The 26986-nt window shown below is 40.3% G+C and overlaps 3 protein-coding genes across 4 annotated transcripts in view; 2 read left to right on the forward strand and 1 right to left on the reverse strand.

Annotated features, from left to right (window-relative positions):
- Window positions 1-9455, reverse strand: part of FAM114A1 (family with sequence similarity 114 member A1) — a 31756-nt gene extending 22301 nt beyond the window's left edge. Inside the window, exons 1-3 of one of the 2 annotated variants that reach the window (XM_054633688.2) lie at window positions 9173-9455; window positions 6382-6743; window positions 5525-5612 (exon numbers count right to left, since the gene is read on the reverse strand). In XM_054633688.2, coding sequence (XP_054489663.2) covers window positions 5525-5612; window positions 6382-6735 — 442 coding nt within the window. In that variant the 5' untranslated portion in view covers window positions 6736-6743; window positions 9173-9455. Of the gene's footprint in view, window positions 1-5524; window positions 5613-6381; window positions 6744-9172 lie in introns of those variants that run through there. The other variant, XM_077177609.1, reaches the window with a different exon arrangement.
- A 1742-nt stretch (window positions 9456-11197) lies between these two features.
- Window positions 11198-15946, forward strand: LOC129120877 (toll-like receptor 1). The gene is made up of 2 exons (XM_054633685.2): window positions 11198-11275; window positions 13852-15946. The coding sequence occupies exon 2, from the start codon at window positions 13915-13917 to the stop codon at window positions 15886-15888; it is 1974 nt and encodes a 657-aa protein (XP_054489660.2). The 5' UTR covers window positions 11198-11275; window positions 13852-13914; the 3' UTR covers window positions 15889-15946.
- A 130-nt stretch (window positions 15947-16076) lies between these two features.
- On the forward strand, window positions 16077-26740 carry LOC129120879 (toll-like receptor 6). The gene is made up of 2 exons (XM_054633689.2): window positions 16077-21263; window positions 23161-26740. The coding sequence occupies exon 2, from the start codon at window positions 23265-23267 to the stop codon at window positions 25668-25670; it is 2406 nt and encodes an 801-aa protein (XP_054489664.2). The 5' UTR covers window positions 16077-21263; window positions 23161-23264; the 3' UTR covers window positions 25671-26740.
- The last annotated feature ends 246 nt before the right edge of the window (window positions 26741-26986 follow it).

The following is a 26986-nucleotide window of genomic DNA, read 5'->3' on the forward strand; positions in this document are numbered from 1 at the left end:
TGCTTTTGTTTCTCTTGCCTCCATGATTCCTTGCCTTTCTATTGGCTGGCAATTTCCACAGAATATTATTGTTCATGTTCCTAGCTGGGATCTTTCATTTTAAAAGGAAGGTTTTGCTAACACTGCCTAACAACATGACCTGCCTTCTGGTTTGCCTGATCTGCCAAGGCCAGGTTACAGCACTCACAAATGCTTTAGTCAGATCCCATCCCACTTCACTGCAAGCTGTTTTATCTTCTACCTCCCAGCTTAGTAGCTTTGGGCTCCCTGCAGAGCTGAGAGAGGCAGATAGACACCTCTGGAGGGCAATTCACTATGTCTGAAACCTAAACCACTCTGTATAGGAATCACTGATCCCTTGTCCATCTTGTACTCACAGGCAACTGGACTCTCTGATTCAGTGGTACAGATGGGGAGGAGTTTGAGATTTTGTCCCTGGCTAACACACTGCCTTTGTAACCTGTGTCCTACCATGGGAGCACATCTAATGAAGAACTGATCAAAATTTAGTCTAGTAACATGAGTGAAGCCTCATCTAGCTCAAGCTAAAGACCAAGGCATTAAATGAGCATCTTTCACCAGATGAGAAACTGAGGAACCTGAAACTGGCTGGAGGAGAATCACTCCACATCATGAAGTATAGAGATGTGGCAGCCATGCTCTGGTTTTGTACACTAAAAAGTGGGACCCCATTTTTCTCCATTTTAGGCTAACCTATTGGCACTCCATTTACTTCAAGCCTTCACAAAACTTTTCTTCTGGGCAGTTAAAACAAACAGAAAAAAAACCAGGCTAGATTCTTGTAACACCTATGCTATCTTGTCTATAAATCAGGAATCACTCCAATTAATCTAGTAAATGAGACTAGATTCAGATCTCCTTATTGCAAGCATAAAAGGTTTCAATAACAGCAATAAGCATAAAGGGCTGTTACACCATTTTATTGGCTCTCAGTCTCTTCTAGACATAAAGACATAAAGAAGGGAAAAGAGATGTTAAAAGACATAAAGAAGGGAAAAGAGATTGCCAACCCAGAATGCACCCACATTTCCTTCCGTCTGTTACTTCCATTCAGCATTCTTAAAAGGAATAACTGCAAAGGGCCAGCCTTGCTGCTACAGCAGCTGAAAAGTGTTATTTACAAAACAGTTGTGACCACCACGTGATTCCAACCCAAAGTAGTTTTCCCTTAATCAGCCAAATTTATGAAATCAAAAAAGGTCTGAAGAGATTAACTATCCTCTTTATGATCACATAAAGTACAAGCATAACACCCAGCCTTCTTTTTTTAATATTGTACTTTATTTTGCAACAGGGCAATACCTATAGAGAAAAGACATTTGCAATGTTTGAATACTTTAGTTTCACATTATCTGCAGCATTGGCATTTCTGTTCCACAGAGAAGTCAACTATGTAATGCTGATTATTACACATACCCATGCATAATAATATCCAAGCTCATGAACACAGTGACATCTAAAGAGACATTTCATTCTGTCACACTGAGTGACAAAAAGTGCTTTTCAGCATACCAGGGAGAAGTATGGGTGTCTGATATTTTCATGTGCCATTCTCATAGCTGAGGAACTAGATGAGAATATACACGAGAACAAAATAATCAAGATAGCAGAACAATAATTACAAACAATACATTAGAAAGATGCATTATGCAGCCTTATAGTATGAATTTCAGGGATCACGTGAATCAAACAGCTGGGTTATTTTCTTATTACTTTTATTGTGTGAATGTATTGACAGGTGCTAGTCTTAGCAATGGTCCTAAAGATAAAACACCTTAAACTTACACAGAGTGAAGCATTTGTATACAGCATGATAGAGAACAGACTTTTCTTGGAAATGCAGCTCACTGAGCACCATAACTTCAGCACCTTCTGAATGCCATACCTCATTCAAAGCACAGCATATGAAAGGCAAGGCTTACAGAAGGCAGTCACTTTAATTAAGCTAGCAGATAGATTCGTTGGAAGAAAAACCAAAGACCCAAGCTTTTAAGCATAGAAGATGTTTTAAAAATGCAAGTCCCAAGCTGCCAGGACAAACTGAAAATATATTTTGCCTACATAAACCCTGGGGATGAAGAGTTTGCTGTTACAGCTAAGCTAACCTAATGGCTTCTTGGTGCAGTTATGGGAGGTTCTACTCCTCCCCACGTTCCACCCTTGTCCCTTCTGCTTGCCCCAAAAATGGTCTCAAAGAGTCGGTTCAAGGAACTGAAGAGGCAGAAAATGGATTTTTCTTTCCTCTAGAGTTACTCTTACGTCAGTTTCACTTCCTAAACTGGATTAGAGGGAACTCAGAGGAACATGAATGCTGGTACAGGGAGAAGGAAGAAACACACAAAGAAAAGACAGGTGAGGGACTACACATTTCAGTGGCTACTACCCATTAATTGATTGACTTAGCTGCAATAGTCACCCTCTCAAGCGGGATAGTTTTATCAACGCTGTCAAAAGACTGCCTTGTGTAATGGCTGACCCACTAAAAAACACAATTGAAAAGAAAGACACTAAAATGGTGATAATTAGTACAAGTTGTTCCTCCATATCACAGTGAGCCTTCTCCCATCTCATCATTCCAGCAACTATTTCAGTGATTCTGTTCCATTGTGGTTCTATAAGGAGGAATGAGCTTTCTTGCACTTTTCAAGAACAAAAGAAATCTCTTCACCTCATTGATGAAGTTGATTCAATAGTTTGCTTAGTGTGACATCTAGTGTCAAGACCCCAAATATGGTTCAGGCAGTGACTGAAACTCCAAGGGCATTACAGATTCTGTTGTGTAGAGGAGTATCACATCTGTCTTGTCGTGGGGACCTCGATCCAAATAATGTCAAAATCAGTTCAAAGACAACAGATATTTTCTTTGGAATAAAAAACCACCACCAAAACAATCCATGGCTGTATGTGCAGAGTTAAAGGAGGATGAGATACAAACTACATGGAAACCGAGTTATTACTGGGAACTAAAATCAGCTGGAAACTCAGTTATTATTGGGAACTAAAATCAGCTGTCCTAAATAAATTATAGCCATGCATTAAAAATGCTCATGTGTTTGTGAATTCTCTATCAGTGTCTGAAGGATAATGAAACTGAGATCACTGGAACAACATTTTAACTCAGTCTTAAATAGGTAGGAATGCAAGAAAAATTAATTACAGTAAGAAGAATTATTCACTGGAAAAACCTACCCAGGGATATGGTAGAGTCTCTATTGCTGGAGGTTTTCAAGATGTGACTGGAAAACATGCTAGATAATCTCATCTAGAGGCATAAAGCCTTTCCCACAAAACCCCTGACTAGATGACTTTTCAAGGTACTGTCCAACCCTGGCTGGTCCATTATACTCTTTGTTAAAAGCAGAATGTATTTGTTTAAGCTTTTAAGATGTTATTTAGTCCACCTCAAACTGTTTGTGCTATTTTTACAAAGCACAATTTTGAAGAAAAACATTAGGAATAGCAGATATTGGTCATATTTCACCAGACAAGCAGCTGTGTTGTACAATATGATGACAGAACAACAGAAAAATCACAGACTGAATGTGTTGCTACTAAATCTTAACTCCAAGAAGGCAGTTTTACTCACAGCATTTGCTACACTGAAGGAATAGCAACTTTACAATGGACTGGTCCATAGCAAAACTATTTTCTGGTGTGGAACAGGAGATGAAGTGTTGGTTGAACTGATCAGATATTGAATGGAGTAACTTTGAGGAGAATAATAAATATATAATAATAATAGTCATAATAAAGCTTATAGAAATTCCCAATAGCTTTAGAATTTTTTCCATATATCTCACTAGGGAATTATCATACTGAAGGAAATGCGTGGTGTATTCAGAACCATATCCTGTCCATGACAGTGAGAGACAGTTAAGTGTTCCAGAGGATCAAGGATGAATTTTCATAATAAACAACTAGGAAATAAGCCCTCTGTATCAGGAATATAAAATATTACCTGGTGCATTGATTTCCTGTAACAAATCTAAGACTAGCTATTTGGTCTTCCAAGTTACCTTGGGTTCACAAAACATGGAAGAACATAAATTTGATTTTTGTTTAATTCAAAGTCAATTTTGTTAAATAAATTCACAAAGTTAGATTCAAAATTATTAGATAGTAACATGGAAACTCAACCTACCCTGATCCCAGGGTCAGGAAGTCTGTTCTATGCTGCAGATTCTAGGAAACAGGAAAACAGGGGGAACTGCTGCTTTATATACATCTGGGTTTAGGTGCTTTCCTAGCTGTTCTTGGTCACTGCCAGAACCTAAACAGTAGATGGGTCTTCAATGTGAAATAGCGCAACCATTCTGATGTTGAATTAAAATGATTCTAAAATTTTCCTTTTCCTTTTCTGCATGTGGATGCTCTTTTTCCAAGGCAACTTGACTTGTTCCAGCTGTGCTCATTTTTAGACAATAACAACCCTAAAAATATTTATTCAGGGTGATGACATGCCTGTTCAAAACAGACATCACACAACGTTATCAAGTCAGACTGCCTACACAACAAACTTGATCCACACACCCTAGAAACCCATTCTGAATGTAACTAGAAATGTTAATTGTTGTTGTCTGAAAGAAAATGTAGTTATTTACTCCTGACTGTGGATGTTACTGAAAAAAAAGAGAACAAGGAAATTTCCCTCCTCTGAGAAACAGACAGAAACCGTTAGTTTACTGTCCATGAAAAAGAGGAGATAAGGAGGAGAATTATTTAGCCTTATATGGGATCATAAAACCAGTATCTCTATTGAACTCATTTTTAGTAACTAGCAATTAATTTTAATTCCTACGTTCATCTTTTGAAAGTGTTCTGTGGATCCTTTATGAGAACTGACTAGCTAACAGATTGTTTTGTTACAAAACATTTCTGGTTTGTGAGAAATTATTTCCCACTGGTAACTACATATTTCTATGCTTTGCTTTTTAACAGTGAGTTTTCAAAGAGCAATAATTAAGTTTCACCTGAAGTCCTCACAAGGACACTCTGTGTGACCTATTATTGGAAATGAGAGTATAGGGAGAGGGAGTACAGGGCCCATGTTTTAGTACATTGTTCTACTGTCTGAAATCTAGTGTGACAGTGTGAATGTTTCACTGGGTGGCAAAAAAAGCTGGAATGATTTAATAGAAGTGAATTCATGTGTAGGCAGGAGTCAAACCTGGCATACAAACCATTAACACGAGTGAGCGTGAAAATCTGGGTTGCTTTGACCTGAGAAACCATAAGCCTTTGCCTGATAGAAATTGTATTGGATTATGGATTCTTTCTATGAAGAAGTCACAATCAAGTAATTCATTAACTTTACAAACAAGCCAAATACCTTGTCCATAATTTGAATAATTAGGAAGGTCCATCTTCCTCTTTAAAAAAATCATGGTTCCCAAGCTTATCAAGGCAAAATTGTCTATGAATCCTTAAGATGCAACACTAATCTGTCTAATGACACATGAAAATTATTCATTATTTCCACACATTTTACCAACTGAACACTTACCAACTGTGGCAGAAGCTGATGATAGGAGAGACCTTCCCCAGGTACCCCAAGCTCCCCATCTACTTGCTTTAGATAAGGAGTCTGCAGCCTATAAGAACAAAAATGTTACTCCACTGTCGAAAAATCTTGCTCTCAAGAGGCAGGAGGAAACACAAAGAACCTGTCAGGCAACAAAGTCTGGCATTTAATAGATGATGACAGATTGGGTATTATGTGGAGTTCAAACTTCTGTGCACAAAAAAAGCAGAAGCATAGTTCACATCATCTGTTCCTGGAAGAGCTTTAATCTCCAGAGATATCTTTACAGATGTCCTAATATTTTTTCAGGTACCCAATCCTATAAAGCCATACCAGTTTATTGAGGTTAATATGAGGGAGAGGTAGGAACCTGTCTCCTTCCTGGGTTGGAGGCAGGAGCCAGAGTTGGAGGCTTCTATTCCAAAGTCTCCTCACATGTGTAATTCAGTAGATGTGCACAGGGAACTCCTAACAACTGAATTCAATAAAAACACAGCCAGAGGATGTGCTGCATACCTTTTACACTAATGGCTAGTGCTAAGCCATTATCAGTATTCCATATTTAAATCATGTTAAGAAATTGTTGTCTCAAGAATGTGTCCAGTAACATATCACCTTTACACAATGCAAGTTTCAATGCAACCAGACTTGAAAGACCAAATTAGTATCATACTGGAAAAGTGAAATTAAACTATTACTAGTTTTCAAAAGCTTGGTGTTGAAATTTAATTTATCCCTATGTATGTTTTCCACATAACTTCCTAGGTTTTTGTGAAAAACAAGCCATCTTCACAATGCAAGGAGAGGAGGGCTTTTACAGAAAAGAAAGTATTGCTTACTGGATTGCTTTGCTCATGCAGTGTTTCTTCCAATTCAGGTTCTGCATCAAGGCTTACAGTTTCAATGCACTCGGTGGGCTTGTCTCCAGTTGTGTCTTCACTGGAAGGCAGGCTGGAAGGCAGGCTTTCAATGAGATTTTCAGTCAAAGGGTTTTCATTAATGACTGTGTCTCCTTCCTTCCCATTACTAACATTCTGAGTGACCTGTCCATGTTGATCTTGTGAAGACTCATGCAAGATCTCAGCTTCTGCAAGGTGTGGTACTGATTCATGAGGCAATACCTCATTGCTGGGCATCTCCATTACTTCAGGTTTTTCTTCAGATGGGACGCCATCAGATACGTCTTCAGACATTTTCAGTTCTGAATATAGAAAGTAAAGTCTTTTAGGTACCATAAACATTTGAGTGTTTGTTATAAAATACACAGTGTTTACCATATGCTACTGCTGAAAAACAATACAACCTTGATGTAAGATCTCCAAAAGCATGGAGCCCTGTGGCACATGCCTCAGGCTGGCACTGGCATCAGGATAATACTGTAACTCCACTCACTCTGCAGGATCCCACTCAAATACAAAGAGCAGCATTACTGCTTTCCAAAATATGGTTTAGTGAAAGGATATTAATATGTCTGGAGAAGTTAAATGTAGGAGCTTCCACATGGGTAATTTCTATACTCACTATCAGGTGTGTGTGAAAGACCATTGCAGAACAAAATAATCCAGGCTGCAACAGCCAAGCAGCTCCTGCTCTCCCTTTCATGGCTGCGACGGGTTCCTACAGCCTGCTGACTGACAGAGGGGAGGATAACGCTCTGTACCCACAACTGTGGTGACATTCATGTGCTTGAGAAGGGGCATAATCTGTGAACATGACAGGCCATGGGCCCTAGAGCCATTTCACAGACACAGCCATAGCACAGAGTCACTGCTCACGCTGTTTCTGTATCACTTGTCCCAAAGTCTTGCTTTTTGGGGAGTGCAACACTTCTCATCATCTCCTAAAATTCCAGCTGTGTGATTAAACTTCAATTTTGAAGCCAAGGTAAACTTGTATGAGGTTGTTACTGATTTTTTTTAAAGTTATGAACCAGTTTTTATTTACCAGGTCTTATTCATTCCTTATCTTCCAATGTAATTTTGGAGGTATTTTCCACCCTTGTGCAGTCATCAGGCTGAGGATGCTGATGGGCAAAGATAAAGTCACAGAGTACGCTCTGCAGCTGATTAAGGAGGGGCACTGCCAGAGTCCAAAAGGACTGCTGGTCTGTGATTACTAACATCTATCTGTTGGTAACAACCTGGCACTCAGAAGACAATCCTTGACAAGAGAGCTTGCAAAATGTCAAGTTGCATGGCATAAAAAGACTTGTACAGTCCTCTCTGTAGATGCTGCCTTTTCATTGACTCTCATATTAATTAAATATGGCTCAAAGGTTTGCATCAGTCAGGAAGAATGGAGATTGTATGACAGACTAAGAACAGGGAAGAAAAAAGGCAAAAAGCAAAACATAACTGGGATTTAGGAGAAATCTGCCTAAGAAGCATGTATTTAAATTAGCATATTTTATTAAAGTCTATAGAACTGTATACATCTATAGCTTTAGTAGCCTGTTTATCTAATGTGAATGTAGCTCACTTCTTTAAATAGTTCCAAGAGTAGCACTTTGGATCAGTGAACAAGAAACATAAGTAAAAAAGTAAGCACTTGCTATCACTTGTATTACTTCAGCTTACACCGTACCTTAATATCTTCAGATAACATGAATTCTGAAGTCAGAATCTTTGCATTTGACAGCTTTCCATTAAAAATACAGCAAATATTATAAAATGTTTTATTGTAGGGAAGTAGTGCTATTGTTGTAACAGTACTCACTGTGTGATGGACAGCATCACCTAAGGAAAATTTTTGTATTTGTAAGTCAAATTCCATCATAAGAGATGAGGATCCTCTATTAAAACCTGTAAAACCTTTACACACATACTTCATAATTTTGAATGGGCATTAGCTCTGAGTAAGCCCAGCACTTTTTAAAGGATCACACAGACGTGCACATGGATTTTTGCACTACTGGATCATCTTTGGGTACCACTCGGGCCACACGGTCCCTGCAGCTGCCTGCTGAACCTTCCTTCCAGGAGCGCGGCACGTAACAGCAAATCACCGCGTCTGGCAGAACCCACGAGCCGGGCTGCACCCGGGGCCAGCGTCATTCAGCCTCTCATCCGTGAGACTGTCCTGATCCAAATCAACTCGGACAGCTCCGCCCAAAGGGAATTACTCTACTGGGAGTTTGTGAGGGAGATGCTAAGGCCAGCCTGGACTGGTGGCGGGGACCGCGCTGAGGGGGCCGGCGGTGGCGGCACCTGCCGAGCCTGTCTGAGGAGTTTCATCTCCCCTAGAAAGCAAAGCCCAGCTGCCGCCGGGCGCCTTGGGGCACGAATCACGGTCCCCGAGCGGGAGGGAGGAATAACTTTTTTGGCGACGGCACCTTGCTCCCCTCTACCTCGACGCCCGCTGTCGCTGCTCCTCCGCGGGCCGCTGCGGGCACGGCGAGCACAGGCGAACGCCCCAGGCGCCCGCCGCCGGCAGCTCCCCCTGCCCCGCTGCCCTCTGCCCCAGGCGGGGCAGGAGCAGCCGGGGCGCCGCTCCCGCAAGCCCGCAGCGGCCACAACTTCCCGCTTCTCCTTTTCCTTTTTTCCCTTTTTGAAATTCCCCTCTGGGACAGAGCTGTGTGGCGCAGCCAGTGTCAAAAGCGGCAGAAAATGCAGAAATCGCCGCGCTCCTTACCGCTCAGCAGTGCCCCGACCGGCGCGCCCCGGCTCCTTCCCTTCCCCGCCCCGCCACGTCGGCAGTAGCGGGGGAGGAGGCAGAGCGGGCCCGGCAGCCCAGGCCGGCCCCAGGGAGGAGGGAGGGCTGGCTTTTGTCCTTCGCTCTTCTTCCGGCTATGTTAGGCGGCCGTCTGTTGTAAAGGGGCAGCGCCACGGAGCTGCCGAGCAGTCCCCGGGCTTCAGGCTTCTCTAACCCAGCCCGGGGAGCCGCCCCGGCCGCCACGCCCGCCCCTCACGGCCCTCGGCGTGGGGCACGCCGCGGGGCCCGGCGGGACCTCGCTGGAAGCGCCGGCCCGGAGCGTCGGGCGCGGCTGCCGCAGCGCTTCCCTCAGGGCCGGCGGCACCCCCGCGTCCGCGATGAGGCGGAAAAGGGGTGAATTTCATAGAATCATAGAATATGCTCCGTTGGAGGGGAACCTATCGGGATCAACGAGTCCAACTCCTGGCCGTGTGCAGGACACCCCAAGAATCACACCACACACCCGAGAGCGTTGTCTCTTAAACGCTTCCCGGACTCAGATAAGCTCGGCGATGTGGCTACTTCGCTGGGAAACTGGTTCAGTGCTCACCCGTCCTCTGAGAGAAAAAGTCCAAATTAATCTAGTTGCTGAGCTGGCATAAAACTTTTTTTTTTTTTTTTTTTAAGAAAGTAATCCTTCCTCAGAGTGAGCACTTACTGACCCGTGGGGTTGCGGAACTGAACGGAGATGTAGCGTTTCAGACACCGCTCGGCACCTCCTATCGCTATGTTTACAGGAAATCCCCTGACAGAAGCCGGCGGTGCGTGCACACATTTCCAGTCGGTGAAACACTTGGTTGAGCAAAGGAGTTTCAGGCTGTTGGGAACCCCTGTGGTTCTTGTTTCTGTGTAATTCCTCATACGCGTTCCTCTTTTTGCCACCTCATTTTAAAGCGAAGCATGGCCTTTACAGTGGTGAAAGGCAACACAGCATCGTTTCTATCACTAGTCTGCCAACGAGAGAAGTTACTTTTGATACAGGAGCCAAACCAGCACATTGTGAGCTACTGAGGAGAGCTACTCCAAGAGGTCACATGAAATCATACAGTACTACTGTAAGGCTCATCAGCAGTATAGCAGTGAATTTTCCATATTCTGTTGCTTACTACCTGTCCTATCTTTCAATTTCATTTTTGGATGACCTCTTTTCACCTGAGGCTGAGAAATTAAATATAATCTACAGAATAAGCCTTAAAGTGAAAAAGTAATTTTTTAGATTATTTCCTCTGCTTCCTGAATCATTGAAATATTAAATAATGAATGTATTATGATATGCTAACCCAGAAAGGTAGGTTATAGTGTGGCAGTTCTGTATTTAGATCTCAGCTATGGTGGACTTTCTGACCCACATTATACAAAAATAAAGAGAGACTGGTTTATGTCTTTGCCAGGACAATAACCCTGTGTTTGGGCTTTCAGTGCCAAAGTCACCGCTCTGTTTTAATTAAAAAAAAAAAACCAAACCAAATTCCACTCAGTGTTTCCATGTTCGCTGTTTAACCCAATGACAACACTGCTGGAGTAGGAGAGAGATTATTATTCCATTCCTATTAAATGGAAATTAAACTAAGACAAATGGTACTTTTATAAACCTGCCTTCAGAAGAGTCTGACAACTAAATTGGTGCAGCAAAATGGACAAAAAATTACAATAATGCGTTGAGACTTAGATCATTATTAAGTTCAGATAGAAAGGTGTTTGAATTTCTTATTCAAAAGTAGTACTTATTTTCATATTAATTTAATGAAGGTAGAAAGTGGTAAAAAGATTCATTTTTCTCCTGTTTAATATACTGCAAAGCATAAAAACATAAAGTTCAATAATAGAATAGTGGAGATATTACAGTAATGTTGTATGTGAAAAATACATCCAGAGAAAAACAAATGCCATTTCACAAGCTGTCAGTAGATGGCACAAACATGTATATAAAAATTTGGGTGTTCCTAAGTATTGTTACTCAGTAGGATAGAGTTACAGGAAGTTTCTTTTTTTTGTTGTGTTCCTGAGAACATTTTCTGCTTTTTTGGACAGCAGGGATTTCTGGTGAGAAAAGTTTTAATTTTGTTGACTTTGTGCTATTGCTAGTTAGCTGTAATTGTTTTATATTCTGTATCTTATTGAAAATGAGCCTTGTTTTTTGTAGCAAGTGTACGATGTTCTTTCCAAATGTATGGGTAAGGAACGATGGTGAAGTTGCTTGTGTTCGGAATACTTATCCAAAAAACCTGTCCAAGTAGCAGTCCCTTATTATTAGCACTACACCCATAGTTAAGGGGGGCAGAGTGATGGCAATAGTTTTTCTTCAGTTTTCTACAGTTCAGGAACTGGGTCTAACCTGATCATGTGGTTCATCCTTGTGAAAGGCATGTTTGTAACATTAATTTTTTGCTATGTTGGTAACCTGTGAAGTGCATGTCTTAATACTGAACTGTCTTAGCTATATGTTTATTTCTTATATGGAAGTTTAGTCAGTTTATACCAGTTTTATATTGGAAAAACTTAAAACCTCATTTTTTTCTCTCCCCCTGCTCTTTAAACAACAGGACACTCTCTTGCTATGCTCTTGGCTTGCCTACCCTCCTGGATTGCTTTTCTTGATTAAGCTTTTTTTATCACATTTGAAGACATGAGGATACTTCTGAATTAAAAGTGATATGGCTATGAAGGATAATTTCTACAGTATTAGCCTCCAAATCACAGGTTATATGTTATAAAAGTTTTTACTTGTGTTTCTTCATATGATATTCCAAAGAAATTTTGAAGGTACTCATAAATAATTTTACTAAATGCTAGGATATATGAAAAAGAAAGAAAATAAAACACATGTAGAAGAATCCTATCCTTTTTTCATCTGGTCCATGGATATTGCTGAAATTTCATCCAAAGAAGGAATAATGATTTAAAGGTAGATTTTTTTCAGTTTTCTCTTGAAGCTATGTATTATGGTTAATTATAAACACATTAGTAAAGTTGCCCAAACAATCAGAAGAACAGAACTGAATATGCCCAAATGCATTTTGAGGGGTGTGATGCATATAATTTTTCCAAATGAGAATTTGGAAAAAGGCTGGAAAAGTTTTGCCATATTGCCCCACTATTTCTAGATGATTTCCAAGCTTAGTTTCATGCATTCTTTACTAAAGAACTCAGTGGAAGTTTTTTTTTGTAGGTTTTGTTTGTTTGTTTGTTTTTTGTTGTTGTTTGGTTGGTTGGTTTTTTGGGTTTTTTTTGTTAGATGAAGTAGAACATGTGTTTTGCCCCAGTAATTCTGAGAAAGCTTATGGAATGGTTAATGGCGCAGTGAATGTAGTCCTTGAAGTTGTAAATCAGTCTCTCAGGTGGTAGCTACTGTCTCATTGTAGAGTCATTAGAAATATAAAATCACAAGTTAACCCCTTCAATATCAAGGGAAAGTTAAAGGCCAGTGCAGTCATTAAAAAGTACTGAGGGAAACCTCAGGCAACATTATGATTTAAAATTAATGGGAGGGAAGGGGAAAGAAGATGAAATAAAAAGATATTAGAAATCTGGAAAACAGCTTTAAATAATATTTACACATGTAAAATTGTTAACCAAGTTCTTACCAGTTCCTCTTTTAGAGGGGCAGTCTAATGGATTTATGCAATAGCTAAAAGGAGATTTAAGACAGTATTCTCAATGGCTGACTTAAACAAAGGGAGGCTGGCTATCCTAAACTCCTACATTCGGAAAGAAAAAGTGACCTCTAATCGGGAAAACCAAAGCAAAGACACAGTTATGATTTTTTCCCTTTAAAGTCTGTTTAAATAAACCTCTCTTTCGCAACAGAGATGTTTGAGGTCAGTGTCCTTAGATCAGGGCTGGATTTTGTATACAGAGGTTCTACATCTATTTTTGTGTATATTTTTGTGTAGCCTGCAAATATTCCCAGTGTGTCTGGTGTTCTCTTTGTACACTTGTCAGACCAGATGTGAGCACCCTACTTTCAGAGTCTAAATTCAGGAAATGTTTAAGCTCAGACAAGAAGTGAACCCTTCTATGGGCTTTCCCAAGGCATAAATATAGATCATTCTACCCTCACCCTCATTTCCCTAGTTAAAAGAAGCACTTATGATCCAGTCTCAGCTATCTAATGACATTCAGCTTTTGATTCATGCTCTTGAAATCTCCATCCTATGTTTCAGTCCAAGTGTTACTGTCAAAAGACCATTTTAAAATAATGTCTCTGAGGCCAGTTCACGTCACTTAAGAGAGAATCTGAGGAGAGGATGACGTGTTGACACCAATTATTGTACATTTTAATCAAAGCTTATTACACAGTTTAGGAAACTTTCATAATGCACTGTATCACAGCAGTAATTCTGTAAGAAAGCAGCAAATTTTGGACAACTATGAAATCAGACATGGTTTGTAAAAAACAGACTCATTATTTGTTAAATACACCTTATTTGCCAAATAAAAATTTCAGTGGTCTGTTAATAAAGAATGTCTCTCCTGAATGATTGAAGAAAATCGTTGCTTTTTGAATCAAATGGAGAAATGATAAATTGGAACCTTAAAAATCTCTCTCTCTGATGGTTCCTGCACAGCTACTTAATAATACAATCTGGTTTTTGCTTGTGTTTCTTTAATTTCCACAGGATTGGAACAAAGATGGACAGTTAAGAAAAGTATTGAGCACCTGAAAGGAAAGAGAAAACAGTATGACACTAAATACGAACTTTCTCAGAAATGTTTTTCTGTACAAGTGTCTGTTTGCATTAACCTTTTTGAACCATGTCAGCCTGTCTGTGGAAGATAAACTCTTTTCATCTGTTTCTAACAATTTTCCAGAAGATGATTCTAACCAAAAAATCACAAGCCTGCCACTCCTGTATACAAAGAGTCATCAGTCCAAAGCTAAAAATGATTGGGTTGTGATACAAAATACAACAGAAAGCCTGTCATTGTCAGAAATCATAAATGAAAATGTAAAAAAATTGATAGCTTTATTATCTAATTTCAGACAAGGATCCAGGTTACAAAATCTGACACTGACAAATGTGTCAGCGAAGTGGAATGATCTCATGGAAATTTTTCAGAATGTATGGCACTCATCCGTTGAATACTTCAATATTAACAATGTAACACAGCTGTTACACATTAAAAGATATAAGTTTAACTACTCAGGTACTTCTATGAAAGCATTGACAATGAAGAAAATTATAATCACGGACATGTACTTCTCACAGGATGACCTATACAAAATATTTGCAGATATGAATATTGCAAACATGACAATAGCTGATTCGGAGATGATTCATATGCTTTGTCCTTCACGTAAGAGTCCCTTTAGATACCTAAATTTTTTAAATAATGATTTAACAGATTTTCTTTTTCAAAAATGTGACAACCTACCTCAGCTGGAGACGTTAATCTTGCAGAAGAATAAATTTGAGAGCCTTCGCAAAGTAAGCTTCATGACGAGCCGTATGAAATCCCTGCAATACCTGGACATGAGCAACAACCTGCTGCGCCACGATGGCGCTGGCATGCAGTGCCAGTGGGCCGAGTCTCTGGCAGAGCTGGACCTGTCCTCCAATCAGTTGGTGGATGCTGTGTTTGAGTGCTTGCCAGCCAACGTCAAAAAACTCAGCCTACGAAACAATCAGATCAGCAATGTCCCCAGCGGGGTGGCGGAGCTGAAATCCTTGGAGGAGCTGAACCTGGCATCGAACAGGCTGGCCGACCTGCCGGGCTGCAGCGACTTCACGTCCCTGCAGTTCCTGAACGTGGAGATGAATTCGATCCTCACCCCATCTGCTGATTTCTTCCAGAGCTGCCCGAGGGTCAGGGAGCTGCAGGCCGGGCACAACCCGTTCAAGTGTTCCTGTGAGCTGCAAGCCTTTATCCAGCTGGAGAGGCACTCGGGGGGGAAGCTGTTTGGCTGGCCGGCGGCCTACGTGTGCGAGTACCCAGAGGGCTTGCGAGGGACGGAGCTCAAGGACTTCCACCTGAGCCCGCTGGCTTGCAACACGACGCTGCTGCTTGTGACAGCTCTGCTGCTGACACTGCTGCTGGTGGCTGCGGTGGCCTTCCTGTGCATCTACCTGGATGTGCCGTGGTACGTGCGGATGACGTGGCAGTGGACGCAGACGAAGCGCAGAGCTTGGCACAACCCCCCCGCAGATCAGGAGGCCATTCTGCAATTCCACGCCTTCATTTCCTACAGCGAGCGCGATTCGCCGTGGGTGAAGAACGAGCTGATCCCAAACCTGGAGAGGGGGGAGGGCAGCGTGCAACTGTGCCAGCACGAGAGAAACTTTATCCCCGGCAAGAGCATTGTGGAGAACATCATTAACTGCATTGAGAAGAGCTACAGGTCGATCTTTGTGTTGTCTCCCAACTTTGTGCAGAGTGAGTGGTGTCACTATGAGCTGTACTTTGCCCATCACAAGTTATTCAGTGAGAATTCCAACAGCTTAATCCTGATTTTACTGGAGCCCATCCCTCCGTACCTTATCCCTGCCAGGTATCACAAGCTGAAAGCTCTCATGGCAAAGCGCACCTACATGGAGTGGCCGAAGGAGAGGAGCAAGCGCGCCCTATTCTGGGCCAACCTCAGGGCAGCCATTAGCATTAACCTGCAAAAAGCTAATGAGAACTTGTATGAGGAAACAGATGAAGCATCTTTCTAATGGAGTTTCATCTGTTTTTTCTTTGTGAAATAATAAATATGATTTCCATTCATTGTAAGGTGTTTAACTTTTTGTTACACAATCTTGTTTCCAGCTTGCCTGTGTCTCTTCCTAACCATAGTCAAAATTCAATTCATCTTATTGCAAATCTCTTGAGATAGCAAATTGCAAATGAATTTGAATGTGGATTTTGAAATACGACTTGAAATATTATAGTGAGTTTTTCTCAGCACGATAAAATCTGGAGCAGTTTAGTATAGTAATGTGGAAGAGTGCTTCATCTGCTGGATAGTTTGCAGAGCTGCTTTAATCACAAAATTTATACAGCTTTGTCAAAGGAGATTATCTCTAAAATCAGTTCATGTGAAAGAAAATTAAGGATCCTGAGAAGATGCCTGAAGGCCAGAGCTCAAAATGGTTGCTAAATAGTCTTTGTTCAGGTTTGGTGTATAAAAGGATAGAACCCAGACACAGAAGTTTGTGAACTTTGAACTTGCCAAAACCAAGGATTGAGCAAGGAAGAAAAGTTTTGGGGTTTTTTTCTTAAGGAAAAAAAAGGTGAGGTACTTCACTTTTTAGCTTGGCATTACAGCAAGTGAGAAGCACAGAGCTCTAAGACCATGGGTCTCATACCATGGTCCTGGTACCATTTTGATCCTGAGAGGTACCTTGACCAGAGGGGGTAGGAGGGCATCTGCAGTAACAGAGCTGCCTTCATCATATTGCCTATGTTTTGAGAAACTCCTGACATCTCTAAACCATGCTTTTCCCTCCCTAGCTTTCTACTTCTTGTCTTCTCATCCATATATCTTACTTTATGTTTATTATTAAAAGAATCTGTCCTTTTCTGCTGAAACAGTACCTCTTGTAGCATGGCTATGACTTCTGGCCAGAAAGTCAATAACCAGTCAAAGCCTGAAAAAATTTCCTAGGTCTTGAGACAGAAGGTAATTTAATGGTTTATTCACTGAGTTTGAAAAACAAACTACATTTACAATATTTGCTTTTCCTTTACAGAAACATAGCAGCCCCCTCTGTCTGTGCTTATACTGTTTTAGCTTGAAGAAAGCATGGCTGGGCTCAGGCAAACTTTCACAACTGCTGAAGATGATGACAGTAAACTTCCTCTTTGCCCCAGCAAGGGAAGTTTGTTTGAAATACCAGAGCTAGATGACCATCAAGCAGGAAGTTTCCCTTCAAAAATGTTTTTCAACATGTATATGAGAGAAAAAGGGATGTTATGATGAAATCCTCATGTAGTATAGGATGTCTACATTTTATCTTATTTCTGTCTTCCATTACTAGCAAAACATTTTAGTTTTGATGCTTCTTTTTGCCTGAGGTTTAAGCAGGCTGAGATTTCTTGACCTGAAGCCTTGAACTGTGAGTGACTGTTTATGAGCTGTAGAAAAAAGGTCAAATTTAACACCTTTAGCTCGCTCATCCCACTTACCCTCAAAATTAATATAGCACACCTGTTATCAAATTGCAGACATTTCATTCAGAACTGTGGAAATAAATGTTTTCTCTGCTTCGTCCTTCCCCTCCCATTGCTGCTTCAGTGTGAAAACTGAAGATGATCAGACAGCTTGTTTGCCTATCCCTTTCTCACAACCATGGACAGCTGGATTATGTGATACCTTGCTTGAAAATGTTCTTCAAAAGCCTCAGAGTTTTAGGCCAAGAGTTTTAGTAACTCTTGAAACCTCTGTGATACAATTAACATCCACTTGTGTGTAACCTTTAGAACTCATCTGGCTTCTTCTGTTGGCTGAAAGACAGAGAAACACTCTGCAAGTCAGAGAGTTTCCAAGAAACCTTCCTGTTACTCATGTGGGAGCCATAGCCATTACCAGAAATTAAGGAGTGGAAGGTTTTAACAAGGCAAGCAAGGTTTGTTTGCCACTTTGGAAAGAACCTGGAACTATGTGACCTCAGGGAATGTAGCTGATGTTATGATAAGCAGAAGTATATAATTACAGTTCTATGGTATTACAGTTTCTGGATTCCAAAATCCTTGAGTGAATAAATTGGAAAGGGTGGCTTTTAGTGAGCATGGGCATCAATTAAAACTTGTACTTTGGAGCCAGAAGCCCACATACTATTATCTTTTTTTTTCCATATGTGCCAAATAATTGATTAAACAGCTAAACGTGCAATGAATTGTTAGAGCTAATTTCTCTGATTCCACAAGACAGAATTAATTTCTCAAGTGTTATTAGAATATTTCAAACAATTATCTCAGTTTCTGTCATACTCTCAACCCTTTCTGTAGAACCAGCTTTAATCCATGAAGAAATTTTTCCATGTTCATGGGGCCATACATAGTCTCCCAGCATGTGAGCCAGTTTATCTGCGGAGTTTGGAAGGGACTGAGCTTTTCTGTGCAGCCTGGTGATGTGTGCCTGCACTTGGTCCTGCACTGAAATGCCTAACTGCTGCTGCACTCCAGTTATCAGGAAAAAGGAGTGTGTAAATGTGTTCTGATATCAGATACTGTATCAGAGCGATTCCTGGCATTTGGTTAGTCATCTTGATGACTAGCAGGAATGCTATTTTTACATACATAAAAATATCAACATGCAAAACTGATAAAATAGGAGTTAAACACCCTCTGAAACATAAAAGATGTGCAGAATGAAGTTCAAGAGTGAAAACAGAAATGTTTTTATGTGTATTTAAGTATTGTATAGTATAAAGGAAACTGGCAGACAGGCAGACTTGACATAATGTGAGTTGCCTGCTGAGAGCTCAGCTCTTCTTTAGCTTTAGAAATGTTACAAAACATCATCACTGAACTTTAGCTGCAAAGAGTTTGAGGAAGGAAAGGCACCCAGGGGAAAATAAAGGGACTCTGGGAGATTCTGCTGAGAGGAAGGTTCAAAACCTCTGTGAAATCTGTGTTTTTACTCAAGGCTTTGGTTAGTCTGTTTTTTCTTTTGGAAGTACTTGCTGAGATTGACTATAATGTTCATTTGTAGTCACTGTTTTGTCAAGAGAAAACAGTATTTATAATCAATAAGTGAGGAAATTGTGTGTTGTGCAAGGTGGCTCTGGGTTACCAGTTTGATTTCCACAGCTTTGATCCTTGTGTCTATTTATACCAAAGCAAAATTGGCTTGAGCATAAATGTGGTACAGTATTTGCCCACTTTGACTTGTGGTAGAATTTGGCCTTTTTTCCACCAACTTGACATACAGGTGACAATGACAATTACAGTTAAAGTCCTTGATGTGACCAAACACCAACGTTGAGAACCTTTAATTATTGTATTGTCATGAGTGCTTCAATGAGTTCATCTTCTGTGACTGTGCTTTAACCCATGTCTTGCACATGTTAAGTTGCCTTTTGCAGTTCTTGTCAGAGAGATTCTTCACTCTTTTGGCATGCTGCTGGTCCTGAATAGCTTTTCATACCTGACCAAGGGTTCTGCTTCCTCTCTGGGTAAATAATGATGACATACAGGCAGAAATGTGAAATGTCTTTTTGTGAACACTGATGCAAAAACTGCAAAAAACCCCAGCAGTATAAAATTCAGAAATGGAACAAGGTATCTGCATGAACATGTGTGAGCTGACTATGGAAAAGATGGTATGTAGCTGGTGCATTTCGAGATGCATGAACAGAAATACATTGCTTTTAGGTTTTTCCTGTCATGCAAAATGACTGAATCAGTAAACTGAAACCAGCCCCAAACAAAACTTCGGTGAATTGGTTTGTAAAAATAAATTATGCAAGGTTCCTAATGGTTTATTAGAGGTATTCAGGAATATGAGTTTTATTTTAACTATCTGCAAATTTTTCTTTAGGGCAAACTGTTTATTTGGATGTCTTTTAAAGCTTCATAAAGAAGGGTGGTAAAAAAATTAAACATACTACAAATAAAAGGTGGTTTTTTAATAGTTGTGTGTGTACTACAGTCAGTTCTGATGAAAGCTGATGGTGTATTTGATTTTATCCGTGCATCAATTTTTTTTCTAGGAATTATATTCAACATAAAGCTGCCACTGTTTTGGCTAATTGTGCTATCATTGTTCAGACAACAAGTGCCTTACTCTATTCAGTATCATGGATTAATGCCTACCAATAGGAGCATCTCTTTTAACTTGGAGTCTAGATGGTATCAGCTGGCAAACACTCTTGCTGCTTTATTGATAAACATTCATGATCCCTGGTCTTATCTTGGGTCACAGATGTTGATTTTCTCCCAGGCTCATGTCCCTGTTCCCAATATTAACTGAATGGCTGCTTTCTTGGATTCCTTCTGTGGATGCAACAGCCTGGTCAGAGAGTGAGCAAAAGGGTTTCGTTCTCTCACAGTGGACTTGAGAGACTATTTAGGGAGTCATAGAAACGATGATAACTTGTTAGTATAAACAACCTGCAGGTGGTGTTTTTCTACTCTGTTTTTCTGTTCTTCTCAAGGAGTGTTTATGAGAAAAATGTTTTTGTTAGCTAGCCAATCAAGTAGAATGTGTCAAATCTGTCTATAAAAGAGAGGATTTTTCGTATTAAACACACTTCTGCCTTCGAGTGAATTTGTGTCATTTCTGGCTCAACCGTGACATCCTTCAGCTCCAGATTACCCTATATTGTGTCATATTCTTTGTGGCTTCATTACAGCTGTCTTGTCACAGGGAATATTCACTGTTAATTTTTATAATTTTTTGGAGGAAGCCACAATGTGAGGTATCCTTGATAATCATTCTAGTGTAAAGATGATTGCCCTGTAAGGGTTTTTAACTGTGCCAGTTTGCCCCTGTTATTAGCTTTGGAGATATAAACTTCTGTCATCCATCAGTGGATTACATTAATTACTCTCCTTGATGAGCAAAAAAATTTGGTAGGGTAGAATTCTGTAAGAGATCTTGATATGAACAAAAGTTGACAGTGAGGGTTCTGCTTCCTCTTTTCTGTGTGTGCAAAGAGGAGATGCAGTTGACAGATTTCTAGAACATCTGTGTAACATCAGAAGCAGACTTGAAATTAGAAATGCAGAATTAATTGAACAGTCTTGCCAAGGGAAATATTCTGCACTACAGATAGGCTTATTTCCTCCTAAACCAGCTGGTTATGTAAATATTACAGGAGTAAATGTATTTTTAGTCTGAACTGGTAAAAGTTTCCTGTCATTGTGCTCTTAATACCCACATTGTAAGGAGCTTTCATTAATTCTTAGAATTGTATATCTTGTTTAAAAAAGACCTGGTTTTTTGCTTCCTGAGGTCGGTAATTATTGAGGAATTAGCATCTCATGTGAGTTTCCCCACCCTGAAGATTACAAATGTTTGAAATTCTGTTTTGAGGATGCTAACCAAGTATGCAGAAGAATTTTGTCGATTCTTCAGCTTGAAGATGAATTCCATGCACGAAAGGTAGGTTATATTTGCTTCATTATTTTTAATAATTTTCTCTTTGATATATGAATATCTTGGACTTCATCAAATCTCAGGTGCTGATGTTTTTTTGATGTTGGAAGATACTCTTGCATTTTGAAGTTTCAGTGAAAACACTCATCTGAATTTCAGCAAAGAGGAAAGGGAGAAAAATCATTTGGTATGGCAGTTTTAATTCTCAGCTGACTCTAATTTAATACCATTCTGAAACAGCATTGGAGGGGTAACCCTTGATCCTTACTACTGCTTTTCTAGATATATTTGCTTTACTCTTTGACTCTGGCACCCTGCAGGGCAATAGAGTGTGGCTTGTCCCTTGTTGCAGTATCTAGCATAGCATGTACAGTAAATTAAAACTCATCTGGCACTGGAACATGGACAGAGAATATATTTCTGGTTTTTCCTCCCTTCAGAGCATTTCTTGCGTTATTACTGACATCCCTTTTGCCCAGGAGGAAGTTCCTCCAGGTAGTTCTAGATCAAAGTTTGTTTGATTCAAGAGTTAGATTGTTTATCAGCCTGGACTCTGAAGAGCAGAGCCAACTGCACTTTGAAGGAACTGGGTCAGATTTCCTTGTCTTATTTTGTCTTTCAATTGATACTGTACTTTGACCAATCATCCCAGCTTCACTTATTTTGTGTCCTCAGAAACTCTAGCACAACTTTCTGAAGGTGTAATTGGGCCTCTCTAGGATTCAATGGAGGTAGAAATACTTTAGTGATTTATTCATTTCATGGTTTTGGTGATGTTAATTGCATGTATTTTTGCTTTACTTAATTAAGAAAAAAATTGATTAAGCCTGATGGGAAACTTGGATGGGGAGGGTTGAGTTTTGACTAAGTGTCAATTAGTCAAATTATTAGGGCCTAGCACACATTATAACCTAAAACTGAAATAAAAGGGGTTTTGGTTTCTATTTAACAAAAGATTACACAGGGACAGAATTTTAAAACTTTTGGTTTTAGATTCTTTTAACAGAAAAAGATCAGAACAGAAAATGAAACCGGGGATGTTTGTCTCCTGAAACTGTTTATGAGTTGTTTATACTTCATGCAGTTGCTGTTCTCAGGGCTTTTCCCCCCTTCTTCACCATTTATCCCAGAGGCACTGCTAATGTTGTGGATGAGCTTGGCCTTGAATCCAGCTGCCACTGGCTCTAAGGAGCACAGAGGAAGCCTTTGGCAGCTTCTCACAGAAACCAGACCTGTATTCCCCCGCTTCCAAAACCTTGCCATGCAAACCCAATGCAATGGACTGTATAATTCCTCAGAATTCTTGGCTTATTCTAAAAACAGACTCTTATATCTCTGTGCGATAGTAAGGACAAAGCTGATAATCTGACCCTGAGAGGATCATGGCAATATCCAGGTCTTTGGGGTGTGAAGAATATTCTTTGAGTGAAGAGGTTGTTTTTGCACCAGTTTCTGTGAGGGTGGTTTTATTGGAGTTTTGTTCCCAAATTTGTGTGAACCTGGAATGTACAGAAACAGCAGATGGATGTTCTCCTTTATTTTGATGTTTGTTCTCCTTTATGTTTCTTCTCATAAATGTATTGGTGTTGGTTTGTACCAGTTTTGTATTTTTTCATGATTAAGAAATTTGTATTTCTTAACATCTATGTGTTTGTAACATACCAGTGGCATCCCACCCATTATAAGAGAATTAATTTACATTTGACTGAGTCATTAATTAAAGAGTGGGAGTGAGGACGATTGGTAAGAACTGAAAACAGGAGTATGTAAAAATATTTTTTTATTACATAGATTTTATATTGAAATTTATTATATAGATTTTATATTGAAGTTTATTTTCACAATAAAAAAGCAACTTCAATCATTCAACGGCTTCATTAAATTTAATGTATTTTTTCTATAGGGCTGGACTCATCAGTGGGACATATTGAACAGAAAACAAAGATATGAAAACAAAGATATGCTTCTGTGTTTCTGCAAAAAACCAAGATACAGCTGGATAGCATAATGAGATCCCTCACAAATATCTATGTCTTAACTTGTGCCTTTACATTCACACTATGCAATAATATTCAACCAACTGTAGAAGATGAATTTATTGCAAATTATTCAAACAGTTTGCTAACTAATGTTCCAAAAACCATGCCAGTCCGTACTCAAGTATTAGATTTATCACATAATAGGATCTCTGGACTTAGTATCTCAGAATTTATTAATCTTTCTGACCTTCAAGTATTAAATCTTTCTCATAATCTAATGGCAGTGCTTGACTTTAGTGTCTTCATTTTTAATGAAAATTTAGAATACTTAGATTTATCTCATAATAACATTTCAAAAGTTTCCTGTCTAACTCTTGCATATCTTAGACATTTAGATCTTTCTTTCAATAAGTTTACTGCCCTGCCCATCTGTCAGGAATTTGGGAACATGTTTCATTTGGAGTACCTTGGATTAAGTGCTACGATGATACGAACATCAGACTTCAGGTATATCAAACATTTGCAGCTGCACACTGTCTTCATGAACTTGGGAAACTGTTCACTGTATGAGCCTCAGAGTCTGACAGTCTTGAATACAAGGAATCTCCACATTGCTTTTGCAGCAGACCAAAACTTCATTTTTCCCCTCCTGTATGATGGAATGAGCACTTCAGAAAACTTAGAAATAGTTAACTTAAGATATACTTTGAGTTACAAAGATTTCCCCTCTCCATCTTTAATGCTCCTGAAGAAAATCAAGACAACAACTCTCATACTTGATGCTGTGGACTTACAATGGGCTATCATCCTACAAATTTTCATGCTTATTTGGTATTCACCTGTGGAACATTTGACTGTGAGAAATTTGACTTTTAGGGGACCACTGGAGGAGCTGACTGAATATGCATTTCTACCCTTATTAAGCTCTGTGGAACAATTAATCTCTTTGGATGGCTCCATGAAAGCATTAACTTTGGAGCATGTTCGTAATAAGGTTTATTATTTCAACCAGGAGATTCTATACAGACAGTTTTCAGAGATGAATATTGCCAATTTGACAATAGCTGATGCATATATGCCACATATGCTTTGCCCCAATAGGACAAGCTCATTTCAGTATTTAAATTTCTCTCACAACGCCCTGACAGATGAATTGTTCCAGAATTGCGGCACTCTCGTGGATCTTAAATTACTTATTTTGCAGAAGAATAAATTTGAGAGCCTTCGCAAAGTAAGCTTCATGACGAGCCGTATGAAATCCCTGCAGTACCTGGACATGAGCAACAACCTGCTGCGCCACGATGGAGCCGGCGTGCAGTGCCAGTGGGCCGAGTCTCTGGCAGAGCTGGACCTGTCCTCCAATCAGTTGGTGGATGCTGTGTTTGAGTGCTTGCCAGCCAATGTCAAAAAACTCAGCCTACGAAACAATCAGATCAGCAATGTCCCCAGCGGGGTGGCGGAGCTGAAATCCTTGGAGGAGCTGAACCTGGCATCGAACAGGCTGGCCGACCTGCCGGGCTGCAGCGACTTCACGTCCCTGCAGTTCCTGAACGTGGAGATGAATTCGATCCTCACCCCATCTGCTGACTTCTTCCAGAGCTGCCCGAGGGTCAGGGAGCTGCAGGCCGGGCACAACCCGTTCAAGTGTTCCTGTGAGCTGCAAGCCTTTATCCAGCTGGAGAGGCACTTGGGGGGGAAGCTGTTTGGCTGGCCGGCGGCCTACGTGTGCGAGTACCCAGAGGGCTTGCGAGGGACGGAGCTCAAGGACTTCCACCTGAGCCCGCTGGCTTGCAACACGACGCTGCTGCTTGTGACAGCTCTGCTGCTGACACTGCTGCTGGTGGCTGCGGTGGCCTTCCTGTGCATCTACCTGGATGTGCCGTGGTACGTGCGGATGACGTGGCAGTGGACGCAGACGAAGCGCAGAGCTTGGCACAACCCCCCCGCAGATCAGGAGGCCATTCTGCAATTCCACGCCTTCATTTCCTACAGCGAGCGCGATTCGCCGTGGGTGAAGAACGAGCTGATCCCAAACCTGGAGAAGGGGGAGGGCAGCGTGCAACTGTGCCAGCACGAGAGAAACTTTATCCCCGGCAAGAGCATTGTGGAGAACATCATTAACTGCATTGAGAAGAGCTACAGGTCGATCTTTGTGTTGTCTCCCAACTTTGTGCAGAGTGAGTGGTGTCACTATGAGCTGTACTTTGCCCATCACAAGTTATTCAGTGAGAATTCCAACAGCTTAATCCTGATTTTACTGGAGCCCATCCCTCCGTACCTTATCCCTGCCAGGTATCACAAGCTGAAAGCTCTCATGGCAAAGCGCACCTACATGGAGTGGCCGAAGGAGAGGAGCAAGCGCGCCCTATTCTGGGCCAACCTCAGGGCAGCCATTAGCATTAACCTGCCAACAGCCAGTGAAGCAAATGATTAGGAGAGTGATGTTACACCTACTGGTAATATAAGTGTGTGAATAGCTGACTTGACTTTTTTGCATTAAACTCTGTTAATATTTTTTTTCTGTTTTCTTACAATATTCCCAGTTTGTTGCGAAATGTGGCACATAAAGAAATTGCTATTGCTTATTCAAGCCATCCAGGTAGTCAGAAGTCTTCTGTAGTTGCCTATCATCAACAAAGAGAAAGAGAGAGAAATTTTCTCAATGATTTACCTTATTTTCAGGTTGCATTTATTTGACTTTTCCCATTGAAAGCTATGTTTGAAAGTAATAAGAATATGGTTTGTTCAGTGTAATCAGGCCACCAAGGCATACATTTCATCTTTGTTCTGATGTGAATGTTGTGACATTAATATTGTAGGGATCTGCTTTCCTGGTTTTCATTAAATAACACAAAGAAGAAAACTCTTGTTTGAATCCCATCCAGTATGTTGGTACAGTAGGTGTTAAGTGTACAGTATCCACACCCTTTTAGCCTGTTTTCCCTTCCTGGAAATCTTTCATCACAGAGAGACTTTCTTGGGTGTGTGAAAAGTTGAATCCATTAATTCTTGTTTGATGTTCTTCTTCCTTTGCTGTATTAAACATTACCAATTGCCTAGAGATAGATACCTGCCAAGCTATGAGTTCATAGAATTTGGTATTCACTGTCTTCAAATTCACAGTTAATACCTCTAATTATTATTTTTTATAGTATTGTATAGTATTTTTTATGGTATTTTTAATAGTATTGTAAATTGCTGCTTTCTGCTGTGATTCTATCAAGCTATACTGGATTGCATGTTTTTTCTCTTTCCTAGTACTTAGAAACTTGATGTTTGGAAATGAAGCACTTTTATCTCCAGGCTTCACTGAACTCTGTTACCTTGCTCATTTAATGAGCAGGTGCTGAGGGTCATCACACAGGTGAAAAAAGAGTAATTTTCTCTAGGAAATAACTTCTCTGCTAAAATCTTACTGATTAAACTAATGGTGTTTGTTAGTAGGAGACATCTAGTCACTTGCTGGGCTTGGATTTGAGAGTCTAATAAACATCTAATTCTTTATCTGTTATTAAATTTCATGTGTCATTTCAACGGCGATGTGGAGTTGTGCCATTGTACTTACAGCTTGATGGAAATGTAAAGTCCTGAGATCACAACTGTGGGCAGCACATGAGGTGATCAAACTGTAAGAGGATGTGATCCTTAACACTCACTGAGGTGGCTCTCCAAGCACACACCAGGAGTGGTAGGTAGATGAAACAGTGAAATTGAAGCTGTGGGAGAGCTTCCTGGTGTCCAAAGATGACA

The sequence above is a fragment of the Agelaius phoeniceus genome, chromosome 4, assembly GCF_051311805.1.
Source record: "Agelaius phoeniceus isolate bAgePho1 chromosome 4, bAgePho1.hap1, whole genome shotgun sequence".
Lineage (NCBI taxonomy): Eukaryota > Metazoa > Chordata > Aves > Passeriformes > Icteridae > Agelaius > Agelaius phoeniceus.

Coding starts and splice junctions, on each gene's coding strand:
- LOC129120879 (XM_054633689.2), top strand. CDS start 23,265: ATGAGATCCCTCACAAATATCTATGTCTTAACTTGTGCCTTTACATTC.
- LOC129120877 (XM_054633685.2), top strand. CDS start 13,915: ATGACACTAAATACGAACTTTCTCAGAAATGTTTTTCTGTACAAGTGT.